Genomic DNA, 15,515 nt, shown 5'->3' with positions numbered 1-15,515 from the left:
CCAATGGGCCCGTATCGAGATCAGCTCCCCTCTGACCACCTCCTTCAGTGCTTCCCAGACCACCGCTGCTGAAATTTCCCCCGTGTTGTTGACCTGCAGGTAGCTCTGAATACATTTCCTCAGCCGCTCGCACACCCCTTCGTCAGCCAAAAGTCCCACATCTAACCTCCAGTGCGGCGCTGGTTACTGTCTTTACTAACCTGCAGGTCAACCCAATGCGGAGCATGGTCTGAGATTGTTATCGCCGAGTACCCCGTGTCCACCACCCCTGCCAGTAAGGCCCTGCTCAGAATAAAGAAATCAATCCGGGAATACACTTTCTGCACGTGTGAGTAGAATGAGAACTCCTTCACCCTCGGCTGCCCAAATCTCCATGGATCCACCCGCCCCCCCCCCCCCCCCCCCCCTCCCCATCTGTTTCATGAACGCTTTTAGTTCCTTTGCCATTGCTGGCACCCTGCCCGTTTTCGAGCTTGACCGGTCCAAGCCAGGGTCAATAACTGTGTTGAAGTCCCCTCCCATGACCAACCTGTGCGAGTCCAGGTCCGGTATCTTCCCCAGCATCCTCTTTATAAACTCCACATCATCCCAATTTGGCGCATACACATTTACTAATACCACCTGCACCCCCTCCAGTTTCCCACTCACCATAATGTCCCAACCTCCCTCATCCGAGACTATTCTACTCGCCTCAAACACCACCCGCTTATTGATCAGGATCGCGACCTCTCTAGTCTTTGAGTCTAGTCCCGAGTGAAAGACCTGACTGACCCAGCCTTTCCTCAATCTAATCTGGTGAGTTACTCTAAGGTGCGTCTCTTGCAACATTACCACGTCCATCTTCAGTCCCCTAAGATGCGCGAACACATCTCTTGCCCTCTTGACCGGCCCATTTAAGCCTCAAACATTCCAGATGATCAGCCTAGTTAGGGGGCTCATTGCCCCCCCCCCCCCTTCGCTAATCAGCCATCCCCTTTTTTGGGTCCACCTCCAGCCCATGCTCCGCGCCTCCACCGGCCCACCCCCAGACAGCGCCTGCCCCCAACCTCCTCTCTGTCCCTTAGCCCAAATCCCTCCCTCGTCAGCAGAACATTTAACCCCCTCCCCCCTCGTAACAACACTCTGTAACCCAACCGCTTTAATAAACCGAACATATGCACACCCCCCACTGCGCTTCCGTGAGCTAGCCTGCCCAGCTAGCTTGGTGGCCCCATTCCTGGCGCCGGATAGTCTCCCACCGATTGTTTCTCCCCCCCCCCCCAAACCACCCCGCTCATACAACATACTCCAACCTCAAAAAATCCCCACACAATTGCCCGACAGAAAAACACCAAGATCTAAACAAACACACCTCCATCCCCCAACAGTGCAAATGAGAACCTTAACTCACTCAGCTGTGCCGCTGGTCCCAAATCAATGCAAAAGGCATTACAAACAGCTTCGACAAAACGAAAAACGAGAAACTTTTTTTTTTTTAAAGAACAGAAAAACAAAAAAACCATGAACGTTGCAGCAAAGTTCAAAAGTTCTCAGTCCACCACCAGTCCTTTCCTTTTCGCGAAGTCCAGCGTGTCCTCAGGCGACTCGAAATAAAAGTGCTGTTCCTCGTGCGTGACCCAGAGACGGGCCGGATACAACAGTCCGAACTTCACCTTTTTCTTAAAAAGGATCAACCTAATCTGGCTGAAGCCTCTTCTCCTGGCCACCTCCACACTCAGGTCTTGGTAGACCCGCAGGATTCAATTGTCCCCCTTACAGCTCCGTGTCTGCTTGGCCCACTGTAGAATGCGCTCTTTGACCAAGTACCTGTGAATCTCACCACCATTGCCCTCGGGGGGGTCTCCCATTCGCGGCTTCCTCGCGAGTGCTCTGTGTGCCCTGTCCACCTTCAAGGGCCGGGAGAATGCCCCATCCCCCAGCAGCTTCTCAAACGTGTCTGCCATGGATGCCCCAGCGTCCACTCCTTCGGACCCCTCCGGGAGCCCAACGATTCACAAGTTCTGCCGGCGAGACCTATTCTCCAGGTCCTCCACACCTTCTCGAGGAGCTTCTTCTGCTGGTCTAGTCAACAGATTGATGTTCCTCCTGTTCAGCCAGCGCCTTCTCTACCTTCTGGATCGCCCAATCTTTTTTTTTTTGCTAATTCACCGTGGCTGCTCAGAGGCAGGTTTAATGTTTCTGGTTTACAATAAAAAATAAATGTTGCTAACTCCTGAGGCTGTACTGTCCCAGCGTCCAGCCACGTTCCCCAATGTCTGGGCCAATGTTCAGGTCACTGGGGTATTCTCACTGTGGTTGTGGGATCTTGCAATGCCGCCGTGCTGTAGGTCCCGAGAATGTGACCGGCGCCTCAGCAATGCAATGATCCAGGTGTCCCCCCTCAGTCATTTTCTTCATCCACTGAAGGTCCTCCAAGGTTCTGCTATCCATTTTGTCCACATAAAGCTGCCCCTTTAAATGGTCCATTTCATGTTGAAGGATCCTCGCAGTCCAGTCGGAGGCCTGCCAGCAAACCAGCTGCCCCATTTCATCCAGACGTGCATTTCATCCACGCTCTGGTACCGGGCCACACGGCCGCTAGGCCCGGGAGGCTGTGACAGGCCTCGGGCCAGACGCTGATGTGGGAGTCGAGGACGTGGAGCCGCGGGTTGATGAGGACGCGGAGTGGAACGACGACCATCCCGCGGGCCCGGCGGGTGGACGGAGCCTCGGCCTCGAGTATCCGCGGCGGCACCTCCAGCACCAGCACCTGGAGCGGGACCCCGAGCTGCGGCGCGCTCGGCCCCAGCACGTCCTCCCGTCGCATGGTCCGCACCAGCGCGGCCACCAGCCGCTGCACCTCTGGGCCCCGCACCTCCGCCTCGGGCACGGCTTCTGCCCTCAGCACCGTGTGTCCGGCCAGGCAAGCCCGCGGGAAGGCCGCAGCGCCGGCCAGTAACCCCGCCGCTCCACCCGGGGCCCCGCCGCGCCGCTCAGACCCGAGGCCGGAGCCCCAACCCCGCCCGGCGGCCGCTTCCAACCTGAGAGCCGAGGGAGGCGCTGGATCGCCCAATCTAAGCTCCAGTCGCTCAATTGACTCTTTTGTCAGGTCCAAGCAGTCCCATTTCTGCTTAGCAAAGCCTTCCTGAATAACTTGCATCAGCTGTTCCGTTGACCGTTGGGTCGACAAACCAGAGGTCTGGTCCTCCGCCATGCTGTCTCCTGCTGCAGCTTCAGCCCAAGCCTTCTCTGTCTTTCTGTTTCTGCTTATACGAGCACTTCTCTACATGCACCGATGTGGGAATTCAGTATTTAATTGCCTCTGTCTTCAGTTTTACAATTCAAGTCCGGTAGAAAATCGGGAGAACAGGTCCAAAAGTGCGACCAGAGCAGGAGCCACCAAATGTCCGACTTACTCCTTCATAGCCGCCACCGGAAGTTTTGATTTGTTTTATTAACAATTGGAAAACCTACTATGATCTTTAAAATGACAGTCACAGATAATGTAAGTATACAAAAGCTGTCTAATTTAAACTGAATTCTAAAGCAGATGACATGGGTACTAATTCTGAGTGAGACAAGAGGCAAGCAGACCTTTTCCGCTTCCCTAACAGAGCAGTGGATGTCTGGGATAGATTCCCAGACAAAACATTTAAGTGAAACCTCAAGCATCTGTCACACTAGAGGAGATTATCCCATGTAAACAGTGGATGTTAATGGACATTCATGGTTCTATCATAGTAACTTGCAAGTGTTATTCTCGTACTTAAGGCTCCATGTGTTCCAATATTGGGCCCTTGGTGTTATCCTGTGTAGGTAATTGAAAGTTTTGTTTTAGAGTTAGGTTTCATTGTTATCACCTGGTTCCAAGGTGACTGGCCAGCAGACAAAAGGTTTCACAATGATTTCAAACACACCAAAGCCGACCGAAACATAAACACGCTCTCGAGGTTTCTTGAAACATCTTATCGCTGACTGTTCCTATTCCTGTACTCTTACAAACTCCTACCTTATCAGATATAAATTCAAGTCAAAAGCAAAGTAAATTCGGTAGTTTATCCAATTAGGTGATATTTTAAGAGTTCCAAGGAATACAGGAACGCTAATCATGAAGAGCCCATAAGCTTACGGTCTTTTCAGAGGATTTCCTGAGATAGTGGATTTTATTTTTCAAATAAGCACTTCCATTTATAAAATAGTCACTGATGTGGAATTTCTGAATGCCAAATTACTGGTTTCCCAACTCCCTCGTTGACAATGACAGCGTGGACAATTGCAGGTCGAGTGGCCTTGTTGGTTTTTGTTAAAATAAAATTACTTGAGTATTTCTTTGCAAGTAATCTTTCAGTGACAGATGTGCTCCTTTGCTGCCATTGTAGAAATTAAATAATGAGCTTTCCTCTCTTCTGCCAGGAACCCAGTTGGCACCATGCAGGTTTCTCTGTCTGCTGCTAATGCCTTTCCAGAGGCTGCCGAGTGAAATGGTTGATGCCCCACCACACAGATGGCATGTTCACAAGGCAATAGAATGAAGAATCCAGCCATGTGCTGGTGATAGCGATCATGGATAGAGGGCTGGCAGCCACGGACCTCAATCTTGCGCCTCATGAAACAGTGCTGACCATCAGCAGAAGAATGGTCCATCAGCATTTTCCTTTCTCCATTATAGTCCCAACTTCTCCCTTCCTAGCCATTAACAATATCTCTATTGAAAGGTGAGCATTCTAGTACGGAAAGCGTTTCAAAGTGCAGCTGTTCTCTCATGGCATGCATGGTGCAGTTAAAACTAATCACTCAGAATTTCTTTCCACACTCCTTTAAAATTCAGGGATGGCTGTTTATTTTCAGTGAATGCATTGATTTCATCATAGTAAAGTTAATGACCCGAGCCCACGACTGAAGACTTTCAGTCTGCATTTCAAGGGATATAGGCTGTACTTCCATCACATTTAATTAATTTTCAGCCCAATCTTTTCTAATAAACATCTTTGACCCTCATGAAATATCACTAGAAAGGGGTCAAAAGTTCTTCTGATTACAAAGAAAAGGAAGGATTGAAATAATGAGAACACATCTCCAACAAAACTTTAAAATGATTGACCTTATTGAACAGGAGGGTAAAGAAGACCTTGTTACGGGAACTTACTGACATTCAAGGACGGCTTTGCTTTTGTTTCCCTTGAGATGGAAGGGATATTACTGCAAGAAGATAATGCTGAACAAGCTTTTTGTCCTGCATGCAACAGGTCAGCTGTAAGAATAGCAATTGTAAAGGGGACAACACTTTATACTTTATAAAATGGCATGAGAAGAGAGTGCTGATTGATTGGCAATCTTCTCATGCAGTATAAATTGTTGTTCCCTTCACTATTGGTATTTGTACATCTATCCTGATAAGTGCAAGGTAAAAATCTTTACCAACATATATATATTTTTTCAATACTCAAGTTCTGTACTCCCAAGCGACTATATGTAAGAGATTATTCAGATCCCAGGGGCAAAATTCTCCGGAAACGGCGCGATGTCCGCCGACTGGTGCCCAAAACGGCGCAAATCAGACGGGCATCGGGCTGCCCCAAAGATGCGGAATGCTCCGCATCTTTGGGGGCCGAGCCCCAACATTGAGGGACTAGGTCGGCGGCGGACGAATTTCCGCCACGCCAGCTGGCGGAAAAGGCCTTTGGTGCCCCGCCAGCTGGCGCGGAAATGACATCTCCGGGCGGCGCATGCGCGGGAGCGTCAGCGGCCGCTGACAGCTTCCCATGCATGCGCAGTGGAGGGAGTCTCTTCTTCCTCCGCCATGGTGGAGACCGTGGCGGAGGCGGAAGGGAAAGAGTGCCCCCACGGCACAGGCCCGCCCGCGGATCGGTGGGCCCCGATCGCGGGCCAGGCCACCGTGGGGGCACCCCCCAGGGCCAGATCGCCCCGCGTCCCCCCCAGGACCCCGGAGCCCGCCCGCGCTGCCTTGTACCACCGGTAAGGTAGGTGGTTTAATTTACGCCGGCGGGACAGGCATTTTAGCGGCGGGACTTCGGCCCATCCGGGCTGGAGAATCGAGCGGGGGGGCCCGCCAACCGGCGCGGCGCGGTTTCCGCCCCCGCCGAATCTCTGGTGCCGGAGACTTCGGCAACCAGCAGGGGCGGGATTCACGCCAGCCCCCGGCGATTCTCCGACCCGGCGGGGGGTCGGAGAATCTCGCCCCAGGTCTGTATTCTGGGGAGTGAAAGAATTCTCAGGTATCAATTCAACACACAAAACTGATGATACGTTAGCTCACGAAACCGAAAGCTAACTCATACCTCTGATACTGGTTATTATAGGTCAACTGACACAAAGGCAAGAGAATTCTGCTCTCACCACAATTTCTTTTTTAATAAATTTAGAGTACTCAATTCATCTTTTCCAATTAAGGGGCAATTTGGCGTGGCCAATTCAACAACCTTGCACATCTTTGGGTTGTCGGAGTGAAAGCCACGCAAACACAGGAAGAATGTGCAAACTCCACACGGACAGTAACCCAGTGCCGGGATCGAACCTGGGACCTCAGCGCCGTGAGGCAGCAGTGTTAATGATCTCACTACAATTGACTCAGTGCTCTGGGCTGGTAAAAATTCAAAGCAGCCAGATTTCCACAGCTTCTTAATGTGACTGCTGCTGGAAAGTGCATGCAGGTTGGATAAGATGAGACACATTTCTGATGTGCCCTAAAATCAAGCAATTTGCCAAAGCTCAGTATTTAGACAACATGCCAAAATAGCTATTTGTGCATGCCATGCATCTCTGTGTACCCGAATAGCAAATACCATCCTTCAAGAAGAGAAGGAAAAACAAAACTGAATGTTTAAATTTACAAATGTGGCTGCTGAAGCACACTTCCCATTTTTCTCCTAATTACCTGAATTCTTGGTACTGTAATTTTTGATGGAGTGCCCCCAAGCCTGTTACATGTAAGATTTATGCAGCTTTCTTTTAGAAACAGATTCAATTGTTTCCACTACTAATTTATTTTGTTGTTTTATTGCACCAAAACTTTTCACTTCTCTTATTTAACTTCCAGCTAATATTTGTGGCTTATAAATATATGTGCTTAGACAAAGGAAATTACAATGGGATGAGAGAAGAGCTGGCTAAGGTAGTCTGGGAGCCAAGACGTTATGGTGAAACAGTTGAGGAACAGTGGAGAACCTTCCAAGCGATTTTTCACAGCGCTTAGCAAAAGTTTATACCAGCAAAATGGAAGGACGGTAGAAAGAGGGAAAATCGACCATGGATATCTAAGGAAATAAGGGAGAGTATCAAATTGAAGGAAACAGCATACAAAGTTACAAAGATTAGTGGCAGACTGGAGGAAATCTTTTGGGAGCAACAGAAAGTACTAAAAATGCTATAAAGAGTAAGATAGATTATGAGAGTAACCTTGCTCAGAATATAAAAACAGATAGTAAAAGTTTCTACAAATATATAAAACAAAAAAAAGTGGCTAATGTAAATATTGGTCCTTTAGAGGATGAGAAGGGAAATTTAATAATGGGAGATATGGAAATGGCTGAGGATCTGAACAGGTTTTTTGGGTTGGTCTTCACAGCGGAAGACACAAATAACATGCCAGTGACTGATGGAAATGAGACTATGACAGGTGAGGATCTTGAGACGATTGTTATCACTAAGGAGGTAGTGATGGGCAACGTAATGGGGCTAAAGGTAGACAAGTTTCCTGGCCCTGATGGAATGCATCCCAGGGTACTAAAAGAGATGGCTAGGGAAATTGCGAATGCACTCGTGATAACTTACCAAAATTCACTAGACTCTGGGGTGGTCCCAGTGGATTGGAAATTAGCAAAGGTGACACCACTGTTTAAAAAAGGAGGTAGGCAGAAAGCGGGTAATTATAGGCCAGTTAGCTTAACTTCGGTTGTAGGGAAGATGCTGGAATCTATCATCATGGAAGAAATAGCGAGGCATCTGGATGGAAATTGTCCCATTGGACAGATGCAGCATGGGTTCATAAAGGGCAGGTCGTGCCTAACTAATTTAGTGGAATTTTCTGAGGAGATTACCAGTGCGGTAGACAACGGGGAGCCAATGGATGTGGTATATCTGGATTTCCAGAAAGCCTTTGACAAGGTGCCACACAAAAGGTTGCTGCATAAGATAATGATGCATGGCATTAAGGGTAAAGTAGTAACATGAGAGAAGATTGGTTAATTAATAGAAAGTAAATAGTGGGAATTAATGGGTGTTTCTCTGGTTGGCAATCAGTAGCTAGTGGTGTCCCTCGGGGATCAGTGTTGGGCCCACAATTTATACAGATGATTTGAAGTTGGGGACTAAGTGCAAAGTTTCCAAGTTTACAGACGACACAAAGATGAGTGGTAAAGCAAAAAGTGCAGAGGATACTGGAAGTCTGCAGAGGGATTTGGATAGTTTAAGTGAATGGGCTAGGGTCTGGCAGATGGAATACAATGTTGACCAATGTGGGGTTATCCATTTCGGTAGGAATAACAGCAAAAAGGATTATTATTTAAATGATAAAATATTGCAACATGCTGCTGTGCAGAGTGACCTGGGTGTCCTAGTGCAGTGTTCTTCAAACTTTTTTTTCCGGGGACCCATTTTTACCAACCAGCCAACCTTCGGGACCCAACCCGGCCGACCTTCGCGACCCACCATTTTCTCATACCTTGTTTGCTGCTGACAAAAATGGAGGAAATGGTTTTGGGTCCCTTTGGCCCTCGTACACGCTCCTCCAATGGAACCTGTTGAAGGTGAAGCCTTCTGGTGTCGGAAAGTATGGAGTCTCCATCTGTCCAAAGTTCTGAATTTTTTCCTGTAAAATTTTATCAAATAAACCGCCCCCCCCCCCGTTTAAAAAAATAGCGGCCGCACTGTGCATGCGTATCCGATTATCGGCGCGCATGCGCAATGCGGCCAAATTTTCTTTTTAACATGTTCGCGGCCGCTTGCAGCCGGCGTTATGAAAAGCTGGTTGCGACACAGGGATTTGCGCAATCGGGAGCGCCGCGGACAACGGCTCCGCGACCCTCCTGATACCCGCCCGCGACCCATCCACGGGTCGCGCCCCCGACTTTGAAGAACACTGTCCTCATGCATGAGTCGCAAAAGGTTGGTTTACAGGTGCAACATGCGATTAAGAAGGCGAATGGAGTTCTGTCCTTCATTGGTAGACGGTGGAGTTTAAGACTAGGGAGGTTATGCTGCAACATATGAGGCCACACCTTGAGTATTGTGTTCAGTTTTGGTCTCCTTATCTGAGAAAGGATGTACTGGCGCTGGAGGGTTTGCAGAGGAGATTCACTAGGTTGATCCCAGAGTTGAGGGGGTTGGATTACGAGGAGAAGTTGAGTAGACTGGGACTGTACTCATTGGAATTTAGAAGGCTGCGGGGAGATCTTCTAGAAACATAGAAAATTATGAAGGGAATAGATAGGATAGATGCGGGGAGGTTGTTTCCACTGGCGGGTGAAAGCAGAAGTAGGGGGCATAGCCTCAAAATAAGGGGAAGTAGATTTAGGACTGAGCTTAGGAGGAACATCTTCACCCAAGGGTTTGTGAATCTATGGAATTCCTTGTCCAGTGAAGCAGTTGAGGCTCCTTCATTGAATGTTTTCAAGATAAAGATAGATAGTTTTTTGAAGGATATAGGAATAAAGGGTTATGGTGTTCGGGTGGGAAAGTGGAGCTGAGTCCACAAAAGATCAGCCATGATCTCATTGAATGGCGGAGCTGGCTCGAGGGGCCAAATGGCCTACACCTGCTTCTAGTTCTTATGTTCTTTATGTTCTTATGTATGTGGTATATCCAAAACAAAACTACTTGATACAGTGCACTACTTTGAAAAGAAAACGAATCAAACAAAGTGAAATGCGATTAGTGGAGCTGTAGTCATCCTACAAGGTGAAAAACATATCCACACCACCGGGAGTCTCCATGGTTATGCTATTTGAGTCTGCTGATATTCACATACTTACAATTTCTGGAACTGTTTCATTGATGCAGTCATCTTGTTGTTGAAAATCATGTCAAACTCAATGGGCCAATTTGAACCGACTCCATCTGCTAGCTATCTGGCCAGATCGAATGCAGCATTCCTTTTGAATCCACCTCCATTTTACTCTCTGCTGAAGTTGTTGGAGAGGAGTTTTGTACATTTTGTAAAGTTGATACCTCACCCAGTCCTGTGGGTTCAACATCCCCCCTGATAACTGATAGCTGCTTCTGCTTTAGTTGCGGTGGCATCACGGACTAATATCTGTATTCCAGTAACATTTTTCTCGGTATCATCTTGGATACTCCCTATCTGGTTAAATGGAGCATTCATGTGGTACAATAGAATGTCATTGGTATCTTTAAATATCATTTCCTGTTTAAAGTATTCCATTGTCAAACTTTCTTTCGATATTCAACACCTACCTCATAGATTTTATTCCAAAATTCTCATTCTGGAATCTGTCTTGTGAGGTGGCCACAAGTAAGTGTCAGACCAGATTTAAAAGAACATTATGACACAGTTTCTAAATTAATAAGGAACAATTTGGGTGCGTGAGATATCTGAATAGGATTTATACTCCAGCAGCCACTTCACGAACACGAGTTTGAACTCGTGGGTATATAACTAAATTTCCTGTACAGCATTTAATTTCATCATGGCACAAAGATTCAGAATGGTGTCATCATAAGGAAATTGTTGTCAAACCTGGAAAATTGCTGTGCATAATAATTCTATTCAGATAAGACAGCTTTATTAAAATCAGCAATTCTATTCATTCTGAAGCCAGTACATAAGCGAGTCAAAGAACATGCGATGTCTATGTCTGATAGCAGTGTGTAAGGTAGATCCAGGTGAAAAGTCATGTTTTCAGGAATGAAAACATGGAAATGTGCTTGATGAATACTGGTATAAAGATGTAATAATTTATATTCCATGTCTAAGGTTAAGGGTACGAAGGCAATTATTAACTTTGGTGATTCTATCTATGGTAATGTCTATTTGGAAATATCTGGTTATTTATTCTGTATATTGGAAACAATTCAATTCGGAATGATATGTCCAGTTCAGTGCTGACCATGGTATTAAGGTACTTCATCTTATGGAACAGATGACTTATTAGTCTGGTGTCATAGGGTAAATTAGAGCCAAATTCTCACCTAAAATGTTCACATTTTATTAGTTGCATCTATGAATGTGAAGTGACAATAACTTCACATTCATATGATGCCAAAATTTGTGTCCATGACCAACAATAACCTAACCTTCTTGCATGCCATGTGTTTGTTTTCTCTTAAGTTTCGTCAGGATAGCCTATTGGTAGGGGGTGGTGGGGGTTAGTGCACGTATTTAAAGAGAAAGATTGCATGTCTAAAATGCTTTAGGTTTTCTGTCCTTTGTCGGCAATGATAATATGAATCCCACTTGAGCCTCAAAATCAATGATGTCAGTAATTGAGCCTCATGCTGATTAGGATCAGGCTATCACAATGAGCGTAGAGTGAGATTTATCAGACAGGAGCCATTATCTCTTACATTAATGCAGAGAAACTATTGATTTCTTCTAAACCATGGCCAGCACTTCACACGGCCAGCACCAGTAATTCCCCTAAACCTTAATAACTGTGTTTTTAAGAACAATTTAGTGAACAGCATCTCCAACACAATATTCAGATTGGTGATCTTGATTCTTTTTGATGTACTACATACTGAGTATGCATCGTCTATATTTAATAGAATATTAGATACAAAGTTTTATCGGGACCAGACTTGAATTGTGAAACGGTTTCTTGCTGATGAACAGAATCTAGATTGTGTCAAGATGGTTACTCGTATGTGTTGCTGCAGCTGGGGAATAGCATGGTGCTGACTGGCAATACTTCTGTGGTCCTGTTCTTATCATTGTGTGAATCTGAAACAAGCACGTGCAACCTATCAGTGCCGCAACCGGTGTGTGGATCTGGTGCTACATCTAGCTTTTTAAAAAAAAGTTTCATCCCATTCTTATAAAGTTACAATGCGCAGACTGGACAGGGCGAACCATTAATCCATCTCATTGTTTGCTCCAAATGCCAATTCAAATTGAATCCAATTCATGGTCTCCACATGAGAGACATACAAGATCCAAGCTGGCAAGAAAAGGCATTGAACCTCACCTTGGGCTTGATCTGATTCTGACAAGGAACCCATACACTTTAATACCTTTTAATTTGGCTTCACAGGCTATCATCTTAAAAATATTGGGCAGAATTCTCCGTTCCTGTGGCTAAGTGCCGGCTCGAATGGAGAATCCGCGGGAGGTCGACGCGAAAAAAACCGGCGCGAACCCCTCAACGCCTTCAGGAACTCGGTCCATCGGGGGCGGAGCATTGCGAGTGGGACGGCCGATGAGGCGCCAACGGCATTGCAACTGCGCAAGGTGCGCGTCACCATGACACCATTTCGGAGGGGGGGAGGGGGCAGAGACTTGCAAAACGGCGTCAAACCGGCGCCGCCCCGATTCCGGCATCAGAATCGTTTCTCCGCCCGATCGCCGATAACGATATTTCTTTCATCCTTAGTCAGGTCTTGTGGAGTAGTGGGTAGTGTCTCTGCCTCTGAGCCAGAAACCCCAGGTTTGAGTCCCATCCCAGAAATTGATGGCCAATGAAGGTGCATTCGTAATGCGATCAAACAGGTTGAGTATGTCAACTTGCAAATCTTTCCAAACACACCACAGGCAGGCATAAGAATGGGAGGGACTCCTGGTCAACCATGTGGAGTAGCGCCCCTCAAGCGATAAAGCCCTGGCAACAATGACCTATTCCAAGAGACGAAGGTCGGCCTTAGTGTGCCACTGGATGGGGAAGGGAATTGGAATGAATAGCATAACTGTATGCACATCTAATCAACAGAGACCTTTTCTGAGCTTGAATTTATTTAACACCATCGGAATTAAACCCACTGTTGGAACAAGGACAGACAAAAGTCAATTTGATTTGAGTCAGCTCACAAAAAGCATTAGCAAGACAAACCTTTGCCTTTATTTCTGGACTTTGAGGTTGGGAGTGCAGAAGATTTGAGCATTTTCTATTCATGGCAAATATATGCTTGATTTGGTATTTTTCAGTTATACAAAGACGGGGATAATTTAACCTGAAATTATACACGTCATGAGATACAAGTGAAGGCATATGTGTTTCAAAAGTGCCACCTGTATCGATTCAGCAGGTTTCCTTTCAGACTATTTGGTATATCAATTAGGGAAGTAGATGCAGATCTTTACAGAAGCTTGGAACATTGAATCTGCCGCCTGATGTGTTTCTTGACGAAAGCCTGAATCATTATTTTGGAACCATGCACGTCTGTTGAAGTAATCCCTGAGTGATCCATGAAGTTGTCTGCTTAATAGTCAGCATGTTTTCTCAGGTCAACTTTGAGCAGCTTGAAACATGTATCAGAGATGACTGGATGGGAAAAGAAGAGATTACTGGATGATTCAGTGGTAAGTATCATGCAAGGATGATAGAGAAAAGTAGTAGGTCTTGCAAAATGAGAATCTGGGCTAATGTTATAATGAATGGAACTTGCCACGGTTCTTAGAATAATGGTAAATATCAGAGAGGCACTGCAGGAGTCCTCTTGGCTGCGCTTTTTTTTTTAAAAACATAAATGAAGTGAGACTCTATCATTACATTCAAGGAGACCAACAATTTAGCTCTACATGATAGGGATCCATCTTATGAAGAATGCAATGCATTTGCTGACTTTAATGGAAAATAAGATGCCATGCAAAATGGCTTGTTATAATGACTTGTAACGTGAGGGTAAAACTTTGCAGTGGGCAACGCTCTCACTCATTACTCAATGTCTGCATGCAATGCTATTTCTGAGTCACACCCATACTGGATAATAGCTTTATGACCACAAAATATTGTATCTGCAATATTTAACTTATTCTAAAACAGACATCATTATTACTGCACCACTGAGATAATTTGCTTTAAAAGCATTAGGCTGTCTCTTGTACGTGGCTTGAATCATGGCCAGAATGGGTCAAGATTCAAACCATTCATTCATGAAGCATCCAGAAAAAATTTGACTGGTTTCCGCCTTTTCCAATCTGACCCCTGTTCCTCGGTCAGACATCCCTTCCTTGCGCTCCAGCCAATAGCTACATTTTATTTTTCCTGCTTGTAAAAGGAAAATCAGATACCACTCGGTGACCTTTTCCAACAGGGGGAATCCGCTCTTCACAAATGCTTAAACCACTTGCCGTAAATATTTCCAACAATAGAAAGGAGGTTATCACACACCTGCAGCAAAATCTCACTCTTGCTCAGAGAGGTGAATAACTCAGGCAACTGGTAGTGCACCTATGCCAAAGTGAGCAAGTGATCTAGCCTGTTTTAGATAACTCATGAGCTCACATAAGGGACTTTTCAGTAATGAATAATTTTCCACTGTATTCGATGTCTGAGAATATGCACAGCCAGGAGCTGGAGATTTTATTTTACATGAATAGCCTGATATAAAATAAAATGATTGAAAACTGCTAGATTTATGATTCGGATTGAAAATTCAAGAACTTAAAATGCTGTATCAGGATCCAGCTCAATCTTGAACTTAAGCACCCAGCCCCAAGTGTTAATAAAATGGTCACCAACATGGTGCTACTGCTTCCTCTACCACTGACCGATCTGCACATAATTGAGATTTAGTTGCAATCTAGTTTCTGGGTCAATAGGTTTTAAGCAATTTGAATTTAATCAAACTGCACCTTCAAGCCCAAGCTGGAGTGCTGACCTTATCTCTGGCTCCTTCTGCAAGAGATCTCTTAAGAATCTTTCAAAATAAGGTGTAATGTTTTCAGCTTGTAACATCTTCTGTACATTTCCAGTGCTTCTCTTTCCACTTGATTCTTTCTTCAGTTTTCCATAACTATGATCCTCATTATCACAGATTGAAGTCATTTTCATTCTTTTTTCCAAGGGGGACTGTGTTCAATCCTGCCTTTTCTACTCCAGCTGGCAATTCAAACAATTATGTAAATTGCAAGTGTGTTGACCTCGGTCTACTCAGGAAAGTAATCTTCATTGAACAAATTACAGTTTCATAGATTTTTTAGTACAAACTAGTGTTTTCATTTAATGTGTTCTCTTCATCATTGTTTAGCAGCCCCTGAGAGTGAGGAGAAAGGCAGCACCACTACCAAGGCTGAATAGAAGTGAAAATTTCATATTGACTTAAACAATTTCTTTCTGACGCATAAACTTTGAAATGGCCAAATAAATTTAGCGTGTTGCAGTAATAATATCAATAAAGTACTATAATCCCAGTGAGGACAAGAGATTGAAAGGAACAGACAGTAGGAAGTCATTAATAGATATAAATGGTAAATGATTCCACCTAATAATAATAATCTTGATTAGTGTCACAAGTAGACTTTACATTAACACTGCAATGAAGTTACTGTGAAAAGCCCCGAGTCGCCACATTCCGGCACCTGTTCGGGTACACAGAGGGAGAATTCAGAATGTCCAAATTACCTA

At 45.5% G+C, this 15,515-nt stretch overlaps 2 protein-coding genes across 27 annotated transcripts in view; one reads left to right on the top strand and one right to left on the bottom strand.

Moving 5' to 3' along the window:
• The window catches only part of LOC140395507 (RNA binding protein fox-1 homolog 3-like), a 513,254-nt gene that overhangs the window by 58,744 nt on the left and 438,995 nt on the right, over positions 1-15,515 (top strand). The window lies entirely within an intron of this gene.
• Positions 2,128-14,936, bottom strand: LOC140395758 (peptide deformylase, mitochondrial-like). Its single transcript, XM_072483914.1, is given in 4 exon segments — positions 2,128-2,536; positions 2,538-3,078; positions 5,126-5,230; positions 14,744-14,936. Coding segments are annotated over 4 exon segments (1,089 nt in total). The 3' UTR covers positions 2,128-2,286.

The sequence above is a fragment of the Scyliorhinus torazame genome, chromosome 18 (genome assembly GCF_047496885.1).
Source record: "Scyliorhinus torazame isolate Kashiwa2021f chromosome 18, sScyTor2.1, whole genome shotgun sequence".
Classification (NCBI taxonomy): domain Eukaryota; kingdom Metazoa; phylum Chordata; class Chondrichthyes; order Carcharhiniformes; family Scyliorhinidae; genus Scyliorhinus; species Scyliorhinus torazame.
The sequence above is the reverse complement of the archived record's forward strand: the minus strand, read 5'-3'. Positions and strand labels throughout refer to the sequence as shown.